The 21,643-nt window shown below is 48.8% G+C and overlaps 1 protein-coding gene across 1 annotated transcript; it reads right to left on the bottom strand.

Moving 5' to 3' along the window:
• Positions 1–1,189: 1,189 nt before the first annotated feature.
• NR2E1 (nuclear receptor subfamily 2 group E member 1) lies at positions 1,190–18,528 on the bottom strand. The gene is made up of 9 exons (XM_059842333.1): positions 18,504–18,528; positions 13,334–13,479; positions 12,520–12,607; positions 12,000–12,235; positions 10,556–10,702; positions 5,712–5,808; positions 5,177–5,326; positions 4,809–4,914; positions 1,190–2,435 (listed from the first exon to the last, which is right to left on the bottom strand). The coding sequence occupies exons 1-9, from the start codon at positions 18,526–18,528 to the stop codon at positions 2,273–2,275; spliced, it is 1,158 nt and encodes a 385-aa protein (XP_059698316.1). The 3' UTR covers positions 1,190–2,272.
• Positions 18,529–21,643: the final 3,115 nt, after the last annotated feature.

The raw sequence follows: 21,643 nt of genomic DNA on the forward strand, positions 1-21,643 counted from the left end.
ACAGAGTTGGAGAACCTCAATTGATTTTTCTACCCTATTAGGTTCTTTTTAGTGTAGAGAGTAGAAAATAGCTGGAGATTATTACAGGTGCAGGAAGAATGGATTATAAACAGTTTGTTAGTTTCTTTCTAAGAATGTGCTCTGCCCTGTGGTAAGCGCATTTTTAAGTGCTCCAAGCTAGTTTGTATAGAAGATACTTTGAGGTCCCATAGCCTGTGACTCATCTTGTGTATTTATGGTCTGTCTTGGAAAAGATAGCATGTGAGACCCAGCAGACTGCAAATGGAAGAGAGCAGGGGTTAAAACTTTGACCTCTGAAACATGTGAGATTTTTGAGCTTGGAAGTCAGCAGAGCTAGGATTTCACTTGTGACCTGTATTCCTTGGCACTGCAAACCAGTGATATACACACAGGATATTTCTACCTGTAATTTTAGCATGTATGGTTCTTCAGTTACTCATTGCCATATGAACAATACATTTCCCTCCTACTATTGCCAAGTTGTTGTGTTGATTAGGAGTTGTTTCCCTCTTTTTTTGGTATGATTATGCAGTTAGACACTTTAATAAAACCTCAGTCTTTTTAACTGAAGCAGTGCTTCTGTACTTGTCACCTTTTGTTAGCTGCACAGTACACTGGTACTAAAAATTGTAGTAACATGCAACAGAAGGCATGTACTGGGGTAGGCCTCTGATGCACTTAGTGTTGTATCCTAGAAAAAGCTACCAGTCACCTTCTGGAGAAAGAATCCTTGCAGCTGTTATTTATTTGGATTCAGAAAATAGCTCCATGTAGGATCTCACAAGGCAGGATCACCTAAGCTACTCCTTTAATGTTTGTCTAATTTGTTTTTAAAAACCTCTGATGATGGAAACTCCGCAGGATCTAGGGCAATCCATTTCTATTCCCTGGTAAGTAGGGGATGGTGAAAGAAGCTGATTAAGAACAACGGTTGAAAGAACAGTGGAAATTAATTTAAATTCAATATATTTTTATTCTTTGTAAATACAATGAGTACAACTTTTTAACTTCACAAATCAGTTAATCCACTTTGTACAGGAAAAGTTTTACTCATTCTATGATAGTTCAAGTGCTGATCTTTCTCAGTGCTAGTTCCTAATAACAAATCAAATTTTGAAAAGTACAGCAGCTATCTTTAAATGTTTTTTCTTTCTACATTATTCGTACATCAAATAAGCAGCTTATAACGTTTTTGTGTGTGAGAGGGTGTAGGCGAACAAGGCTTCAAAATTAGAACCTGGAGTTTTCTAAAAAGGCATTGGAGACTTTTGGAAATTGTTAGCATTGTATCAGTCAACAACCTTTATTTCTTTGAAATAAAATTCCTTCCATTGATTTTTTAATAGTCATTTCATTTCTCTGCACATCTCATTGACAAAGAGTTTGGCCACCATTGCCTTTGGTTTCAGCACTGTGCCGACGGGACAGCCAGCAGATCACTGAAGCGGTCATCTCCATTGTATTTGGTTTTGCTGTTTTCGTCTTCCTTTCTTGTGTTGTCTCTTTTCAGGTGTGTGTGTGTGTGTGTTTGTGTGTTTGAATGTATGGCTGTGTGTGGAAGAAAAGGAGGGAAGGTTGGGGAGGAAATGTATAAAGCTCTTCTGTCTTTGAGATGTTAACCGAACAAATTGTGGTGACATCTGCGTCAAAGATCACCAGTTCATTTTGTAGGAAGAATGGAGCTGCCGTCATAAGCTACCTTTTAATCAGTTCTGAAGGCCACTTCATGATGCATTACAGCAGAAGCAATGTTTTGGTAACTTGGTCTCAAATGTTGCCTATCGTATTAAAAACATTTTCCCAACATAGGCTACTTTTAAAACAATTCTGAAGGCCGCCACATCTTGTGTTACAACAGAAGCCAAGTTTGGGCACCCGGTTCCAAATACTGAACAAGCTAAAGTACCTTCTTTCACATTTTGTCTCAGATCTGCCAGTTGAATGAGAGAATAGCAGAGTCTTTGTTAACTATGACTGGCATCTGAATTGCCTTCATCCTGTAGTAACAGGAATAGCAGCCAAATTCCAACCACTTTCACTTTTTCTGTAGAACAAAGCATTCTCTCCATGATCTAAATCACTCTGTTCAGAGCAGCAGAATCATATCTACTGGGGTATTTTTTGTCAATGAGTTTAAGGACTAAACATTCCCAGGCTTATGCTTCCTGTAGATTTTGTTAGTTGAGGCTTATTCTCCATAGATAAAAGTTCTTCTCAAACTGTCCATCCTGATTGTTTATTTTAAGGTAATTTATATGTCACTGGATTTGTACATATCTGAAAGCAGTCTTGTAATTGGTACATTCCCAATGGTCTTTTTGAAAAACACTTCTTCTATTGTAGATGGACTAATTGAACGTAAAGCTGGTAAAAGCAATAGAAGTTTTCCAAAACGGCAGGGTTGTGTGGGATACCTAGAGACAGAGAGAAAAAGAATTTCATTGAAGTTTTAAAGTATTTTTTCCAAGGAAGGACTTTATTTTATAGAAAAAGATCAATATTTCACAGGTAATGCTACCTATGTGTCCCACTTTGAGACAAATTTGGGAGGAAACCCCATAACCTCAACCTAAGGGCAGTCTGCATGGTCTAGAATGAGTCAGAATCTAGTGGGATACTATTGTCACCCCAGGACACTGTGCCAAAACCCTGTGTTTTGTACTCTTCTGAGGAACTAGGTTGACTCCAAGGAATACTCTCTATGGCAATCAGCAGAACATAGGACAAAGTTTCTGAGTTTTGTTTAGCTCCTTTGTTCATTCCCCTAGAGCAGTAGGAATACAAAAACTGGACCTGCTCTGATGTGTCCCTCATACAGCAATGTTCTCAATGCAGTACAGGGAAGAGCTTGACTTGTAGTAACTGCCCTGTCTTTGAAGAACAGTTTAGAACTAGCTGGATTGCCATGGTAATCACCCCCTTTTGGTTAGCAGATATATTGAATACCAATTGACATTTGTAAGGAAAGTTTTTGTTAAAGAAGCTGTGCTTTTCCCCAGGTAATGTGTTTGTGTATAGGATGTTTTCCATCCTTTCTCCCTGCTTTTGAAGCCAGCACAGCACAGGATGTGCATTTTTAGCTGTGCTTATGCTCTTTACAACAGTGATTTTCAAACTTCCGCTTACAGTGGTCTCCCTAAAGGGAAGTGTAGGTTGTTTGGAGAAACATGCTGCTTCCCCAGACTGCCCTCCCTTGCATCCTCTTGAGAGCAACTCCAGTGGGATCAAAGGGCTGGTACTGCAGTGACATTGGCAGGAGGGTAAATTCAAGCATTAGGATGAAACACACAGGCTGAAAGCCCTCTCACTATGGAGTCTGAGAGAGTCCTGTCAGTGGACTGCACTTTTCCCTTGTAAAAGGGTATTGTTTACAACATACACTGAGTAGCACAGTATCTAAATACTTCCAGCAACACAGAAATGCTGTGGAAAAGTTGTTCCCTTGGAAGGGGAGATGTGGCTATATATTCCTCCCTGGCTTCTCTCTCCAACAGGCCCTGTCTCACTTAAGGTCTCCAGGGAGCAATCTTCATGGAAAAAGCCTTCCTTAAGAACAGGAAGAGACCACTATGCAGCAGTTGTTCTTTTTGCTCTGAAGCAGCCATAACTGGATGGAATTTGCATTTTTACTTCCATCCCCAGTGCAGGCCATTCTCTGCAGACTAATAGAAGTGCTTCAGAAACTGCTACCATCTAATCTCTAGTACTGATAGGACTTCTGTCTGACAGAGCCACTATGACAGCAAATCAAAGTTTCAGAGGGAAAGAATTGTATAAAAGTTCCTTTTCCACTGCTCCATCTCCAGCTGGTTTAGTCTCATGGACTTCCACTGCAATTAAAGGACTTTGCTGCAGCACCACAATGGGATTCACAAATTCTGGGGTTTTCATTTAAACCTGATCACAAACTCTGGGTGGCATCTTGAAGAGCCACTTAAGCTCCTTGTGTCCTTCTTTCTGTGTCTGCAAAGTGGAGGAGGTTATATGGGAACTGGAGATCGTGTATGAAAGGCACTCATACCGAGATGCAATGTTTTGAGCATTGCTTTTAGTGGTATTTGATTGAATAAAACATAGAGGAAATTTAGTCCCCTGAACTGCAAAGTGTCGCACAGCCATTATCACTTCCCAGAGGAAGAGTTCTCCTTTTAACACCTTTCTGTTTGTTTAAAAACACCCATGTGCTGGAGCACACTTGAAGAGGAGCAACAAAGGAGGTTAAGGGTCTAGAGCACAAGTCCTGGTTAAGGGTCTAGAGCAACAGCTAAGGAAATTGCCATTGTTTAGTCTGGAGAAAAAGAGCTAAGGGGAGGCTTTATCACTCTCTACCTGAAAGGAAATTGTAGTGACGTGGGTTTTGGTCCCTACTCCCAGTCACAAACAATAGGACAAGAGGAAATGGCCTCAAGTTGCACCAGTGGAGGTTTAGTTTGGATATTAGGAAAAATTTCTTTCCTAAAAAGGTTGTCAAGCATTGGAACAGGCCTCACAGGGAAGTGGTGGAGTCATCATCCCTAAAGGTATTTAAAACGTGTAGATGTGGCACTTGGGAACACGATTTAGTCATGGACTTGGCAGTGGTAATGATTGAACTGGATGATTTTAGGGACCCTTTCCAACATTTTCTATGGTTCTATTTCAGAAATCCCAGCAGGCTGACAGCCAATGTATACTCTCTGTAGCAGCCTGGTCCCCATTTCAGTCAGTGCAAATGCCACCTTCCGTGCAATGAGAGCAGGATTTCACCCCTACACCTGCCAGAAGCATTGGCAGAAGACACCACTGACCTGGTGTGAATGTAGCTGTTCAGGGTGAGCTGGGCTTCGTCTTGAAGGGCTGCTATGGCAGCAGCATTTCGGAAACTCCTCAGTTCAGAACCACTGTGTGTGGGCACTGGAAAGCAGATCAGTTACTAGTTCAGCTTGACTCTTGGGTGGATCAAAACAGTTCAGCTAGTGCTATCAATGGAAATTAAACGTTCCCATTAGTTCCCCAGCACTCCACTGTCAGCCCTTTCAAAATGCAGCAATGACTATTGGAATTCAATACGGGAAAACCTACTGGGTGATTCAAACCTATGCCTGGTTTAAAATCACTTTAAAGCAGCAACCTCATAGTTATCAGATCAGACAAGTGAGACATCCTTTCTGCTTACCAGCTTTAAAAGTGACAATGCATTTGAGACAGGCAAATTCAGTAGCATCTAGCCGAAGTTGTCTAAATCTAGCCACAACCTCCTGTAAGGCCTGTATTTCTGAAATAATTTTATTCAGCTTCTGAGAATCTGTATTGTCACCGTTCATGCCTGAAATAGAAACAATTGAAATAATTAATATTAAAGGCATTTCCTTTATTTCATATTGATTTCTGACAAAATCCTCTGTATCAATGTCCTCTCTATTGTCACACTTGTCTATCTGGTTCCATGTAAACTGACTATATTGTATGAAAGTTAATATAAAATCTTCTCTTGGATGATAACAAACACAGTAATTTGCATTTAAATGACAATGCAAGCAGTCATGAATACAACAAAACAACATTATTTGCATTTAAATATAGATTTATAAATGACAGGTATGCTCTATTGTTCAGTAGGAATTTGTTATTCTTTACATGTTGTTCTTTTTTCAGTAATGTATTTTTATGGTAATTTTTGTAACAAAGTCATTAAATTGTGCAATTCTTACCAGATACAGCCAGTAGAGTGTTAGCATCAACTGGAATGGCCCATTGTGCTATTCCTAGAACAAACAGTTCTCTCCAAGCATCTTCCAAAAGCATCAGCTGTCATATAATAGATGTACAATATAACATAGTGTATAATTTATAGATTTATAAACAATTTAAATATGTAAATTTCTGTTATTTTAAAAACTACTTTAAATGCCTGTCATGGTATTTCCCCCACAGCATTCATTAGCTCTTCTCTTAGCCTTTTGAGAAGGTGTCTAGAAAAAAGTCTATGCATTGTAGAAAAACACTGAGGGTTGGCTCACTGTGCACCATGTTGTGGACCAAAAGGGAAGAGAAAGAAATAAAGAGAGAACTCTTTTCCCAGAGCATTTGCTCACAAGATGAACACACCTGCTTTCTCAGCATGGTATGGATTCTCTTCTCCTCCCCCTCAGCACTTATACAGCTGTTCTAGGACAGTCTTTCCTCTTGCTCTCTGGGGATTACACTCCTTTCCCTTGGGAAGGCAGAATATCCTGCATCAGTGCAGGGAGCAGTGCTTTAGAGCACATATCCATCTTACAACCCCTTCCTTACTAAACTAGTCTCTATATCTGCCAAGCTCAGCATCTGGACACACAAACAATTTCTCAGTGTCACTGGGTTTTCCGCTTTTTTGCTTAAAATCACTCAGAAATTCCAGGCACTAAGAGTTGTTTCCTTTCAGAGATGTAAATATCCAGGCACCTACACTGACAGCGTTGCTAGTTTTCTGCAGTTTTTGCATATTGCATGTCTGTATGGAGGATGTGTTTTTCTCTGTTTTCTCTGAGGCAATGCTTGTGATTTCCCTGAAGAGGCAGTGGTGCATCTGAAGAGGAGACAAGACTTCTGGAAATGCAGACTGGCAAAACCAGAACAGACATGTTTAGTCTTGAGGGCATCTATGGATTGTTAGATTGTTAGGCCAGACCAGCTCTTAAGAGAGGTTTGGAGGACCTCTGGTTTAGCTGAAGTGCATGGCCAAAGGCCATGTGGTGGTGTGTACATGTTGCTGAGACCTTGTGTCACAAAATAGGGTGGGAGAGATTTGAAGGGGTAAGAAACTGTAGTGGGCTCAGAAGGTACTTTCTACCAGCTCCATGCAGTGAAAGCAGATTGCCCAAAACTCAAGAGAAAAAAAAATGAAGCCACCAAACCAAAACCCCAAAACCTGCAATCATTGATGTTGCTCTGGTCCCTGAAACTATCAGCAGTTTAGCTTCTTAGGAAAAGAGAAAGGAGGGTATTTAAAGTATGTAAGGAGTCTGTAAAAAAGAACAAAGTAAAAAATGCTCTACCAAATAAATGATGATAACCTTGGAATCAGATATGTGAACATAGTAGGCGATACAGAAAGCATCAGTAAAAGCAAATCCTTTATCTATGTGCACACTCTTAAAAATACTGCTATTCAGGACAGTGTTACTTGATGCCAGCCATTAGGACACCAGGCAATGGGCAGAAACTGCACAGAAAATTCTACCTGGATATGAGGAAACACTTCTTTACTGTGCACCAAGCACTGGAACAGGTTACCCAAAGTGGTTGTAGAGTCTCTCTCACCAGAGATATTTAAGAACTGCCTGGACACAGTCCTGTGCCATGTGCTCTGCAATGACCTTGCTTGAGCAGGGAGGTTTGATCAGATGTGATCCCTTCCAACCTGACACCTCCTGTGATTCCATGATTACATTGAATGGAATTGGATGGTATTAAACCATCCTGTTCCAATCTGAATTCTCAGAGTCTCTGCTCTCAACTTGTCACTGCGGGGTTATGTCCATTTCATGCCTTTTTGCCCTGTGTGCTTTGCAGAACTTCTCCGTAACCTAAGAGAAGTGTGACAGGAAGGTACTCGTGTCTCTGCATACAGTTGCTGTTTGAAACACTTACATTGGACTTTACAGTACCAAAAACTGCCCAGATTATTGCCTGAAATGGAGACGGGAAGGGGGGGCTGTGTCTGGAGCATGGTGCCCATCTCAGCTTTCTTCTAAGAGCAGATGAACTTGCTCTAAAGTTTCCTAACCACTGCAGCCTGCAAACCCAGTCTCTCCTCTGGATAATCCCACCTGATGGATGTGCAGGTGCCTGCATGACATAGAAAATTATTTGCCAGCCTTTCATTTGCTTTTGTCATTTGCTTTCATTTGCTCTTTTTTTGTCATTCATTCATGCAGATACAATGGCAATGAATGGTTGTTCCTGGAAGATATCAATTTCATATTTTCTTTCCCACTAAGCCTTTAAAGTCAGAAGACTTTAGAAATAAGAGACTATTCCAATAGCTAAAGCTTTCTTCATGACTATGCATAAGTCTGTAAAACCAGCAATTGAAATAATTCATGCTGAAGTCATACTCAGCCCTCCTTCTTTAAATAAATAACAAATACCAGGCTTTCTGAACAATTGGTTTTGCTTCTTAATCAACCCCATCCTTAGTGTGACCTTTTGTTGGGGACCTGCATTGGGCCAATCTGTCTCACAGATAACGTGGGCAGGTGTGCAGGCAAGCAGCACTAGAAGGATGACATTTTTTGTTGTGTGGTTTCCGATTCAAAATGGACTTATCTGTATGAATCTAGGGAAGGGACACAGCCTCTGTCTTACCATAGGTAAAAATGCAGCAATGCTCATACTTGTGTTTGATCAGCAAATTGGATTCTATTTATTTCCCCATCTTCAAGATAAAACTGCCTCAGAGTCCTGAAATTACAGTGCCTTTTTTAGAAGAGCACCAAAAAAAAGCAAAATTCAGGAAAATATTTTAATTTCTCCTCAGCTAGATGTCAGGGATACCAAAAGAGAAATGCAAACATTTACAGCTGGGCCATTGTCAAATTAAATAAAGCAATGGCAATGTTATAAAAATCAACTGTATGATTATTCATGAAATAAGATGATTAAAATCAGAATTATTCCTTCGCCAGCTCTCCTAAGTATGACAGGGGAATCATGCAGGAAGAGGCCCAAATCAAACCTTTTGACTCAGAGCGGCTCTGAGTTTTGAAGAAGCTGACTTGCAATGAGGTACAGCAGTGAGAGTGATGTTAAGGAAAGGCTGGGTTTTTAATATGTTACTCACTAAGATTAGTCCCTGCCATGAAAGAGGTAGTGGGTTATTTAATGGGACCACTGTGGTGCCTATGGTAGATAAGCAGGCCGTGCTGTTTGAGGCGTGCTTGGTCACATGCCATGGAGATCTCTCCTGCTTGCAGATCCTGCTGCCTCCTCCTTTGCACACTAACAGAGATGATGGTGTGGGAAATGCCTCCCTATTAAGTCAGATAAATCCTTTGCCTATGGAATCTTCTGTGGACATCACTGCTCCAGAGATGGACCCAGTCTGCTCCTGTGTGCTGGGGCTGCTGCTGGAGCAGCGCACCTGCTTCTTGTCCCTGACTCTTGAGCCTGTTTCTTTGGTTGCTCTCTGTGACAGACCCAGTGCTCCACAGGATTAGTGGCAGCAGAAGACATGATTAGAGAGCAGCAGGATGCCACACTGGGATTCTTGTCTTCCTACAGGCATGTGTGACCTTCAAGGTCCCATCTCATCTCTCCCCTAATCCTCACTGCATAGCAGGACTGCAGGTAGAGCTGAGGAGCATTCCTCTTTGACTAATTTCACAACAAGGATTTCAAGATGTGGGTTTGGTGCTAGAAAATGAGCCTTTTTATATAACTTAGCTTTATAACACGTTGTGACCATCATTATTAACCTTTAGATTGAAAACATTATTGGTTTTCTAGAAAGCTCTTTTCTTGTAGTTTCTTTTCTTGTAGTTCAAAATACATATTTGCATATCAACAGCAACACTTGTAACATGCTTCTGGGGAGAGGAACTAGTTCCTCTGACGACTGCTATGTAACATCTATGGCACAGTTTTTCTAGTTACCATTTTGGTAAATTAGCTCAATCATATCAAAGTAATAGATGTCTTTTATGATTGGAGCTTTGTGTAGATTTCCACCCTTCCATTTTACAATTATCTGATTACTTTTTTAAAAATTGGTGCATTATACAAAGCACACTGAGTCCTCATCAAGAATCAAGTCATTAAGAAATTGTTTCATCTTTTATGGTTCACCTATGATTTACTTGAGGCAAAGGGAAATTATCATAGAAGAAAACAAAACATATTAAGGAAGATTTTAATTAATGGTAAAAAATATTGGGGGCTGGCCAAATACTGCTTCCACTATATTGATGTAGTTGTAAGCCAAGGTGAATAACGAAAAAATGTTGTCTGCTTAAACGGTTGAGAGGAGAGGAGAAGAAGAGGAGGAGGAGGAGAAGGAGGACAAGGAGAGGAGGGGGAGGAGGAAGAACTGGTAGAGGAGGATGAGGAGAAGGAGGAGGAGGAGCAGGAGAATTGGTCTTCAGAAACAACCTCAGTCATATCCTGAGACCATAAACTTAACTAAGCCTTTCTCATCCCTAAATAGCAAGGTAAGATGCTATTCCACATTTTATGGAAGGAAAAGTTGTTCTACAAGTAGAAAAGCAGTTTGGGCATACTAAGTTTGGTCTGCAGCCTGGTGATTTCTCCTCTAGCACTTGTCCTTCCATAATATTAGTTTTATGTTGGATTTCTTTTTCCTAGCTCGATTTTTCACTTCCTTCATGAAATAAAAGTTGGAGGAAAGCAGTTTCTAAATCACTGCCTGGTTTTCAGGGACAGACTGAAACGCTGCACTGAACTTCAGAGCTGAGAATTCAAAGTCTAGGGCTGGAGGGCCAGGACCCAATGTGAAGTCTGAGCCTTCTTTAAAAGGCAGGCTAGGCTGTTGCCACTCCCACTGCCACTGCCTTACCTGGTCTTGTAAGGACAAGGTGGAGAAGGCTGGGACACTTTTGGCCCACTTGATGCTCATGAACAGAAGTCTGGCTGCTGACTCGCAGACGGATTCAGTGGCCACTTCGTAGAGATACATTGGGGTGCCGTTGACTTCGTGTGGGTACTAATGTCAGAGAGAAAATAAAGCCATTTCATACAGTGCCACCATGGCAGTCTGGTCTTCCTCTCCCCTACATTCAGTGCTCCTGCTTGTGCCCAACACAGTGTGCACTCTCGTGTTCTGCAAGCAGAGGGCATTGCTCGCAGTGGGCTCTCTCCAAACTGCTGCTTGCTGCTTATCCATGTGGATGAGCTGTACTAAAGAAACTGTTCAGAGCAGGAGGTTGAAAGGAGAATGAGATTATTGCATCAGAAGGGAAAAAGTGTACCAAAATTATGTGTCATGCTTTACTCTGTTACACAGTAGAATGCCTCTGATAGCAGAGTTAGAAGAACAAAAATTTGATTAACAACATGTAGTTTGTAACCTTGCTTCAGAAGCTGATTTAGCATTCCAACCCTGCTCAGCAAAGCAGTAAATATTCATTTAGCCTAAACCTTCATCTTGCTCCCTGACTGCAACAGGTTGTAAGTAGATGCACAGAGCCTAGCATAACTATTTAGAGGCTGTGTAGGGTTTGAATGGAGTTATGTTTTCCAGTGTGTGCTACATTTTCTTGCCAAATAAATTCTGATTCAGCATTTTTTAAAATTATCTTGTAAAACTATGTGTTGTGACCATGTTTATGATGGATTCTGCCAAGCTATGTGCCAGCTCTGAAAATGCAGAACTATTTAAGCAGTTTCTTCTGTGATTTTCTAGATGCTGTGAAGATACAAAATGCCATTGCAAATGGGCTAATGAAAAACAGCACCTTTCAGCTAATTCCTGTGCAGTTGAGGCCACAGCAGTGCTTCCACTGGGCTGCTCAGGAAATGTCACAACCAAGAAGTGCAGAGAGCCAGCTTAGCCAAGTTTGAGTTTTGTGTCTGTGGGGACAAGCTGCAGGCTTTGGTCAGTACACAAAGTACTTTCTGAACTACACCACCATGGAGATTGGCATTTCTCTGAAGAAAACTCATTCACAGGGATTGCATTCCTTGTGAAACAAGGTTTAAAACTGACTTGTGGATGGGCTCCAGGCAGGAGGAGCATTTCTGCATCCATGAAGGAATGTGTGAGACAGGGTTTGTATGGGGCAGGTTATCAGTTGCTCCTGCTGCATACTGCTTCTCCAGAAGGTGTTGCACCTCATCTCCTCACAGCCTTTAGGGGTGTAACAAAAGTCCCCACCACAACCCACAAAGCCTCAAGCCTTATTCTTTGCCATGTCTACCCCAGAGGCAAGAAGGAGTCGACAGGTTGCAGGCACCTCAGCAGCAAGGTTTGCGGCCTGCTGGGGGCCAGGGCAGGGGCTAACCTTTGGGGTGGGCTGTGCCAGGCCCACCAGAGCCTGTCTCTCCGGGGTGCCAGTGACAGCGGCCAGCTCCAGGCCATGGGGCTCCAGCTGGGAGACAGCGGTGAAGAAGGCGGGTGCCGGCAGGGCGGCAGCGGGGAAATGCGGGGCTCCGCCGCTCTCCTCCTTGTGCCCGCGGAAGTAGAGGGCCACCTGCTTCCGTATCGTCGACGTCCGGGGGCCCCGCTCGTGCTGCACCGCTGTGGGGTATCAAAGAGAGGCGAGGCAGTCACCTCGGGAATCCGCGCTGGGCGCCCCGCACCGCTCGACCGGGCTTCCCTCCCTCCCTGCAATTCTCTGAGGCCAGCCCTGTGTCCCCTGCCCGAGAGGTGCCTGGGGAGAAGTGTCTGAAGGCTGCCGCAGGACGGGAGGGTCATTCGTGGCCGGGCCAGGGAGACACCGGAGTGACACAGCTCTCCTCCGTTCAGAACAGCTCCCTCCTGCTGCCCCGCCACCCCATCCCCGGGAGAGGGGGAGCAGGTACCATCTTTGTTCATGTTGACCTCCAAGCACTTCTTCAGCCGGCAAGCTCGGCACTGGTTCCTGTGCGTCTTGTCCACCGGGCAACCTCCCTGCAACACAGCCAGCCGTCGGGCCGGGGGCAGCAGCGGGCCCACCCCGCCGGCCCCGGGCGCCGGCCCCGCAGCTGCGGGAGGCGCGGAGGGGCCGGCCCTGCGTGCGCCGTGCCGGGCCGTGCCGGGCCGTGCCAGGTGCTCGGCCTCGGGACAGGAGGGCCGGGCCGCCTTCAGCACCCGAGACAGCGACGGCGGCGCCGCCCCCTCGGGGCGCCCCGCTGCACCGCGCATCCCTCCGCGATCCCAGCCTCACACATCCCCGCGGAGACACTCCCGGAGTGGGAAGGAGAGCGGCTGGAGCAGAAGGGGAAAAGCGGGGCTGCCTCCGCCTGGGCGCGGGCACGACACGCCGGCGTGTAAACCCATGTTTGTCCATCGCCTGGCTGTGCTGAGGCTTATCGGGATGCCACTTCCCTCTGTCCTCCAGTACCCAGGCGATGCGCTGGCTGTGCCTTCCCCCTGCCCGCATCCCTCCTTCTCCCTGCGCATCTCCCCCATCCTCTCCGGTGGGCTGGGGCGGGCGAACGTGCAGTGGGGAGGCTGGCTGGGGCACCCAGCGCCCCGCCTCGGCCCGGGACCCCCTGGCAAGGGAGGGAGAGGCTGCGCGGCTGCTCCATCCTGCTGCGGGAGTCTCTCTGTTGGTGGGTCAGGGGGAATGTGGGCCCCTGGGGAAATGCAGGGTAGGGGGTGCAGGCCGTGAGGGGGCTAGGCTGCTGCTGGTACCTGATTTCCTGATTTGCAAACATAGGTCCTATTCCTCCTGATGCTCCTCTTGAAAAATCCCGAGCACCCATCGCAGGCGTAAACCCCATAGTGCTTTCCGGAGCTGCGGTCCCCACACACTTTGCAAGGGATGTCTAAAATGCGACCTGAAAGCAGAGAAGGGAAAGAGGGAGAGAGAGAGCTCTCAGCAATCTGACCTCCGGAGGGATTAGCCCCAGAGCCGCAGTACAAGCAAATAATGAAGTGATTTTATAGCCAACTTTCTTTTCCTTGAGCAAGTGTCAGTTTTCTACAATGAGCATTATTCATGCCCCGCTACGTTTATTTGGATCTTCTATAATCGCCAAGACCCATTTTGGAAGGGAAGATTACAGCAGCGGGAGCAGCAGTCTTGCCTGCGAGAAGTGAGGATGAGGGGGGAGGAGAGGGAATTCGGGGGGTTTGGTGAGGGGGGTGTGTGTTTCTCTGGCTTTCTGGCGGTCGGCAAACAGGACGGCACTTTCCCTGGGCAGGAGAGCAGTCAGGAGACCGATGCACAGAATAAACAAAACCAAAACAAAATAAAATTATCAGGAAGCCAAGCAACCTCCTCTCCCCGCTAGCAACCCTGGCGAAAGGGGGCTGATTTCCACGGCAGAGAAGGAGTGCCATTTTCTTCACCCCAAAACCTGCAGCAAAACTTTCCGTCTCTGTTTTGTGCGCGGAGGAGTCAGCGGACCTGTGAGCCTGGCGGGCGGGCAGTGTCCCCCCGTCCCGCTCCGCTCCGCCTCGCCGCAGCCCCCGCTCCGCCGGGCTCTGCCTTCGCATCGGCTTCGACTAGAACTGCAAATACTCTCAGGGAGATGTAAAAACTCGTACAGAGACGATTGCAGCCTGGTTTAAGAAACCCGCCAAAACCCCGCTCGGCTTCTGCCTTTGCTCCTTTTTCTTTTTCTTTTTCTTTTTCTTTTTCTTTTTCTTTTTCTTTTTCTTTTTCTTTTTCTTTTTCTTTTTCTTTTTCTTTTTCTTTTTCTTTTTCTTTTTCTTTTCTTTTTCTTTTTCCTTTAATTTTTTTGGTTTAATTTCTTTTAATTTTCGTGTTTCTTTTCCTTTTCCTTGCTCTCTTTTTCTTTTTCCTTTAATTTTTTTCTTTTAATTTCATTTTCCTTTCTCTTGTTTTCTTTTCCCTATTCTCTTCCTTTTCCTTGTTTACTTTTTCTTTTTCTTTTTCCTTTAATATATTTATTTTCATTTTTCTTTTCCTTCTCTTCTCTTCTCTTCTCTTCTCTTCTCTTCTCTTCTCTTCTCTTCTCTTCTCTTCTCTTCTCTTCTCTTCTCTTCTCTTCTCTTCTCTTCTCTTCTCTTCTCTTCTCTTCTCTTCTCTTCTCTTCTCTTCTCTTCTCTTCTCTTCTCTTCTCTTCTCTTCTCTCTCTTCCTCTGCCTCAAACAGCCTTCTTCCCTCTTACCAGAACTTAAATTATAAATTCAGTCCCTCTCACAAAACCTTGGTCTCCAAACTCTAATGGGGGGCTCTCGGGGTCGCTATATTTATTTCAAAGTAGTTCAGGGACAGCCCTGGCTACGGGTGGGTGAAGATGGAGGGAGAAAAGCGGCAGCGTGCGGAGCAGTGCTGGGGGGCGGGAGGGGGGCAATGGAAACAGGCCGCAGGGGCTCCTCTCGCTCCCAAGAGAATTTAGGAGTCCGAGATACTTTCAGACATGTCTGCGCTAAGGTTCTAAGACAATGCCCGCTGGCAGACAATAGGGACATTAGATAAAGTGTTAACTTAATGATTTTGCCCATTGAAACTCGTTTGACTGCCTCCAATGAGCACAAGCTGCCAGCTTCTCCCCTAAATGAAACCCGACAGCTGCTATACACAACACGGCGAGAGGGACGGGGATTAGGTTAGGGACTGCGAGAGGGAGGGGTGGCGGAGGGAGGGAAGGTGGGAGGGGGGGAGAGAGGTTAAAGAATAGAAAACTTTTGCGCAATTAATAAGGAGCGCAGCTGAAGGATGCCCCCCCCCACACCACTGCCTGCGAGCAAACCGCGGCTTTGGAGCTGCAGGTAGGCGCCCGTGAGGAGGGCTGAGGCCAAGGCACGGTTTCTGGGAGTGTGTAATTACAAGCCCTCCTTGCCACCTGCCTATTGGGGCACCAGTGACCCGTCAAAAAGTGTAGCATGGGAATTCGGATATCGCACAATGCAAACGGGGGAAAGCGCCCGACTTCCCTCTCCAGTCCTTAGCATCCACAGGGAGAGAGAGGATCCACACGCACGCACACAAAGGAGGAGGAGGAGGGGCAGGCTGGGGGTGGGGGCAGAGACTGAAGCGGTACGTGCAGCGGTGGTGCATCCCGGTGCCGAACCCGGCTCTGCGGCGCTGCCCCCGCGCACCCCGTCCCAGCGCCGCTCCCCTTCCCGCGGCTGCGGGCCGCGGCCTCGGTGGCGCAGCCGGGCCCGCCGTGTGACCGCCACCCCCCCGGGGCATCGGGCAGCCACGGGGTCCCCGCTCGCCCGGCCGGCCTGCGGTGTGGGGCGGCCGGCTCCTCTGCCGGCGCTTAAGTCGGCCAGTGGAGACGGAAAAAACTTGTGTTAGCTTTCCCCACACAGATTTTAAGTTTGGGAGCCGCTTTGGGGAAAAAAAAAAAAAAAATCCTATGCACTATGTAGTACATATCCACACCATGCATATAAACACATGGACCATATATTCCTTACAAGTCCCCGTATTCCTGCCATAGATCGCGAGCACCTGGAGCACGTCACCAAACCCACATAAGCACGTTTCCAGCGGCCTTAGCAGCGTGGCCGGTCCGATCAGCTCCGTGGCCCCCGGCGAGGCGGTGGACGGGGTAGGGGGCACGGCTGGAGCCCCCCGCGTCGCGCGTTTGCGGGGCCGCCCCGTCCCGCCGCCCGCCCGGCCGCGCTCTGCCCACCCCCTGCGCCCCTCCAAACCCCCAGCCCTGCCCCGCGGGGGCTGTTATGAGAAAACTTTCTTCCTGGGCAAAATATGAAATAAATAGACGGGTAAGAGGCAGGGCGGGGGGTGGGAAGGGAAAAATGTAAGCTTGACACAGGGTCATGCGATAACTGATTAACTCTGTTTAAAAGCGCTCCGGTTCCCCGAGGTACCGCTTCGTCTCAGAAGTTTTAGCGCTAAGAAAATGGGATTTCTGTTCAGCAGGGAAACCGTTTTGAACATCCCACGACAGGGGGTCCTTGGGGGCTTTTTTTGTGTGTCATAATTGCTTAAAGGATATATGGCAGCCCCGATTACTGTAATTACCATCAGAGGCTGTTGAAAGAAGTTAGTCTGGGCTCGGGGGACAGCGGGATGGGGTCTTGTTACCACCCAGGCAGACATCGCAGTTGACATCGTCGGGCGCCCACCGGCGGGCAGAAAAGCCAAGACGCAGCCCCCTCGCCCGGGAGCCCCTCAGGACCCCCGGGACGATCGCCCAGGCCCTGGGACAGCCGGTCGGGCTTTTGCATGCGCTGCCGAGGCCGGCTGGGCTCGGGCCCTGACGCTGAGGAGACCCAGCGTGTCCCCATCTCCGTGGGGTTTGACGGAGTCGGGCCTCGGGGTCCCTTTCGGGAGGTCCCCAGGGGTCAGGGGGTCATCAGTGAAAGCGGCGGCGGTGGCCGGGGTGTCGCTCAGCGCCGTGGGGCCGGAGGAGCGATCCAGCCTGGCGGGTTTTCACCTCCTCAAAATGTCTCCGGCAGAAGCCCCGCAGACCTTTGGGGACAAGACTCCCCGATGTTTCCTGCCCCTTCCTCATCACTCAGAAACCTGCCAGGAGCCCCGATAACGTCCCGACACGGCTGCCCACGGGCCCGATCCCGCTCCAGCTGCCTCGCACGATCCGGGCAGCCTGGGGAACGCAGTCGGCCGAAGCAGCCCCGGCCGCCGCAGGTTTTTTAGCCCCCGTCCCCTTCCCCGGTTAGTAGTACCTTAGCACCTCGACTACAATTTTATTTCTTTCCTTGCGGGGCTGGGGCAAAAGGATGCCGCACTCAGCTCCGAGGAGGAAGAGGGCAAACCAGCGGTGCCGAAGCGGCGGCAGCTCGGCCGCAGCGCCGGGGGCTCCGCGCCGCCCGCCTCCTCCACGCGCGCCCTCCGCGCCGCGGCCCCCGGCTGCCCCCGGCCCCGCCGCCGCGCCCCCTCCCTCCTCCCCGGCTTCCCGGCCCCTGCGGACAAAGGGCGGACTCGGGTCAAAATAATGGAGGGCAGCGGCGAGGAGAAGGCCGCGGGGCAGGCGGGGGGCGGCCGGTGGCAGGTACCGCGGCGGGAGGGAGATTTGCCTCCCTTGGCCTCCACTCCGCAACCCCGGGAGCCTGTCGGAGCGCAGAGGAAATAGCTGTCCGATCCATCACTTGTCAGACATTAAATTGGATTGGGTATTTTTCCCCCCTTTGTTACTGACTCCATCCATATTACAAACTCCGAAAGTCCCATTGGGATTATACGAATTGAGCCATTCTGTAAGAGCCGTTAGTCATGCTTTAAATTCCCCAGTTATGAGGTGCATGGATTTAGGATTAAGGAAAATGTGACTTTTAAGTTGTTTCTGCTTTCCTCGTTGCAGGATTATTTGTTGTAACTGGGAATGGTGTGCAAAGTATTGCATTTAAATCCTCCTTCGACTGAGTTGCTTACGCGATTCCGTGTAATTGAGTGACCGGAGTTTCAAACTCTTAAAAAGAAATCATTATGTCGCAGAAGATTGCATAAAGTCCGTGAGAAAACCAGCACGTTCAAACGCCGAAACGCCTTTTAAACCCAAACCTTCACCCCTGTGCCGGAGACCCGCACGTAACCGGCCGCGTCCCGGCAGGACCAGCCCCCTCCCCGCCGTCGGCGGAGTCGCCTTCCCGGGTGCTCGCTGCCCACGGGCTTCTGCCCCGGTTCCCAGCCCGGAAAGCCGGGGCACGCAGCTGGAAAACGGCTTTTTGTAAGCCCCAGGCCCAAACTCCATCGGCGCAACCCCGAGCGTATATATTCGTTGCCACTCCGGTTGGAAATATACACTTCTTTTTCAATTGGGCGCGGGGTGTGGGGGGGTGCAAACCCAAGCCACAACCCCCCCTCCCCTTCCTCTCCCTCCCCTCCACCTCCCGCCCCCCAGGCCAGGCTGCAGCCGGCCTCGGAAATGCTGCTCGAAGCCTCCACCGCGTTATTACCCACTTGTTGATCCCGCCGGCTTGCTCATGCTCGAAGCCCCCGTGAGTCGCTAAACTCGGGGCGAAGTGTCGGCGCCGGGGCGAGGCGGTGCGGCCCCCCCGGGGGCCCCCCTGCTCCGCGGGGCAGGTGCCTCCCTTGGGTGCTCACTGCTGGCTCCGCCGCGGGGGCCGGCACATCCTCGCCGCAGCCCCGCTCCCCCAGCGACGTCCTCCCGATGGAAGGGGACACGCTGCGGGGACGCGGAAAGGGGGTGGGGGGCGCGGAAAGAAAAGTGAAGCAAAATGAAAAAAAAAAAAAAAAAAGGAAAAAAAGAAAAAAGAAAAAGAACAACGAAGTGACCCAAAGTCGGCGGCCGCCGGCTGCCCCTCTCCGAGTAGATGCTCTCGGGACCCTGGGAGGGTGCTGGGGGTGCGACTGTGCTCGCCACCGCGCTCCTGGAAGGCAAGCGAGAGCCACAGCAGCCAGGACAACAATGAGGCGAAGGAGAAGGTAGGATAGGGAGCGGGGCTCTGCGCCGAGCGCCTCGGTGCAGCAAGCAGGGAGATCAGAGCCTGGAAAAATAATGGAAGGGGGGAAAAGGCGTCAGAGGAGGCAGTCTCTGCCTCTCAGAAACTGAATGGTATAAAAAGGGAAAGGTTTCCAGAAGTTCATTACACTGGCTGACTTCGCGCTTTGAGCTCCAGGCTTCGGCCCCTATAATATCAGCAGAGAGGCTGTGACAGGCAGCGGCGGGGAGGGGAGAGGGACGCCCCTTGCCCACTGAGCTTCCCTCGCTTTCCCCCCAACTCCTGCCGCCGCGTGACGTCACCCCGCGCTGGCAAGGGGAGGGGGCAGGGAGGGGGTTAAATGCTAATGATATTAATGAACCCCCGAGCGGCTTCCACACAAAATGCAGCGGCTGCCGAGACGATTCCGCCTCCTCACTCGCCTTGTGCCCTCGCTGTCATAAAAAGCGACAACTCCCCACCCCCCGCAAAAAAAAAAAAAAAAAGAAAAACAACAACAAAAAAAACGAAACCCAACAAAAAAACAACAAAAACCCAGAAAAAAAAAAAAAAACACAACAGAAGACAAAAGGAAAGCAGAAAGAACGGATCAAGATCCCGTTTCTTTTGCATTTTCCCTTGCTGAGGTGGAGCCCGCCTGCGGTTTGCCCGTGCCCTTGTCCTTGCCCCGGCCCGGGCAGCGGCTGTGCTGGCAGCCGGCGGGGTCGGGCGGGGAGCGGGCCAGGGCTGTGAGGGCCGGGCCGGGCCGAGCCTCCAGCCTTCCCTCAGGGCAGCCGGACCGCCGTCCTGCCGCGGGAGCCGCAGGCTGTCCCGGGGGGAGCAGGGCCGGCCGATTCCAGGACTTGTTGCACGACGGCCGTGCGAGGAGCCCGCCTTTGCCCGGTGGGGTTGCTCCGAACCCCGGGCACCGCCGCCCTCGCTGTCCCTCAGCAGCTCGCCACCCCCGAGCGTTCCAGGAGCGCTGCCAGAGCCGCGGTGCAGGGGGCGGCGAGGGGCCAGAGGTGGGACCCTTTTTCAACTCCGGTTTCACCGAGAGGCTGCCGAGATCTCCCGCTCCTGCTGGGAACTGAGAGGTGAGAGCTGCTAGAGCAGCCGAAGGATGGTGAGACGTGCGCATCTGGGGAGGAATGGAAGACTATCTCTCCTGCCGATGCAAGCTGGGCCGGGCAAAGGCACCAGAGAGCAGGGGCGGCAGGTGCTGTCCCTCCGTCCCTTCTTTCTCATCCCTGTCACTCGTGTGAGGTGTTGATGCACCACAACAGACTTCCCTCTTGTTGGTTGTGATCCTGGGAGAATGTGGTGCTCAGCCCAGTCCCAAGCACCAGTCCCAAACACTGTCCCGGTCCTCCTGCTCTTCATATTTCGTCCTTGCATCTTTCTATCTCAGGTTATGGGTGATTCCTCTTGTGCTGATACTGTAACTGTGTCGAAGGGCTGCATGACTCTGGGCAGCGCTGGAATTCCAGCGACTTTCTGCTCTTTGCTCCCCATGAGACTAGTGCATCCACGACACAGAAGGAAGCCTTGAACCAGGACAAGCCTGGTCCTGCCTGACACTGAGGGACATGGTCCAGAGGACTGGGAAGTTGCTCAGGGAGATCTCAGAAAGCAAAGATTTTCAGGGATCAGGGAATGCAGACAAATTCACTCCAAATCTTCTTCCAGGGAGGCAGGGAAAAGTTCCCCTCCTTGAGCAATGTGAAAAGCAACAGGGAAGGAGATGCTGCATTAGCAAGGTCTGAAGGCCAAAAGAAAGAGGATTAAATGGCAGCAGGGCCCAAGTCTGGCCCTGGGCATCCTCTGCTCCAGAGAGGCAGATCTCTGGCCATATAGCAGCCACAGCTGTTTGTCTTGTAAACTCAAAGCCACCTCCAAAACACTGCAAAGGCTGATCAGACCATGTGCACAGGTTTCAGATGCACCTGAGAGAGGCTGCTCTGAATGCAGACAGGGCTTTCCCTCCCATGCACAGGCTCTGCTGAGAGAAAAAAAAGAGCTCAAACATCACATCTCTCCTCCCAAAACTCCACTAACATAACCCAGACATGCAAAGCTGGCTCTGCATGTGGGTTGGGGCTGCAGTTGCTGTGGAGAGAGCAAACCATCAGCCCTTCCCTGTTCCCTGGCTGTGCCTGGCATTGCTTTGTAAACCTGTACCAGCTGAGGTTTGTCCTTTTCTCTTCAGAGCCTTTCCTGTGGTTTCTGTGATGGACAGAGATATCTCAGCCCTGAAAATGAAGGCAAGAGTACTTCCAAGAGTATGGGGAAGAGCTCTCTTCCACCTCCAGCTTTTTGCTGCTGGTTCTATCAAAGCTGTTTCCAGGGCCATTTGGACAAAAAATATTTCAGCTTCCAAAAGATGAGAAATTACAGGTAACATTTAGTACTTGAAATGATTACCATTACTGCCATTTAACATTTACCATATTGTCCTGGTTTTTGATGGAGTAGTAGTTAATTTTCTTCATAGTAGCTGGCATAGTGCTGTGTTTGGCATTTAGGGCGAGAATAATGTCAGTAACACACTGATGTTTTAGTTGTTGCTGAGCAGTGCTTATACTAAGTCAAAGATTTTTCAGCTTCTCATACTGCCCTGCCAGAGAGTAGGCTGGGGTGTGCAAGAAGATGGGAGGGGAT

This window comes from Haemorhous mexicanus, chromosome 3 (assembly GCF_027477595.1).
Source record: "Haemorhous mexicanus isolate bHaeMex1 chromosome 3, bHaeMex1.pri, whole genome shotgun sequence".
NCBI classification, from domain to species: domain Eukaryota; kingdom Metazoa; phylum Chordata; class Aves; order Passeriformes; family Fringillidae; genus Haemorhous; species Haemorhous mexicanus.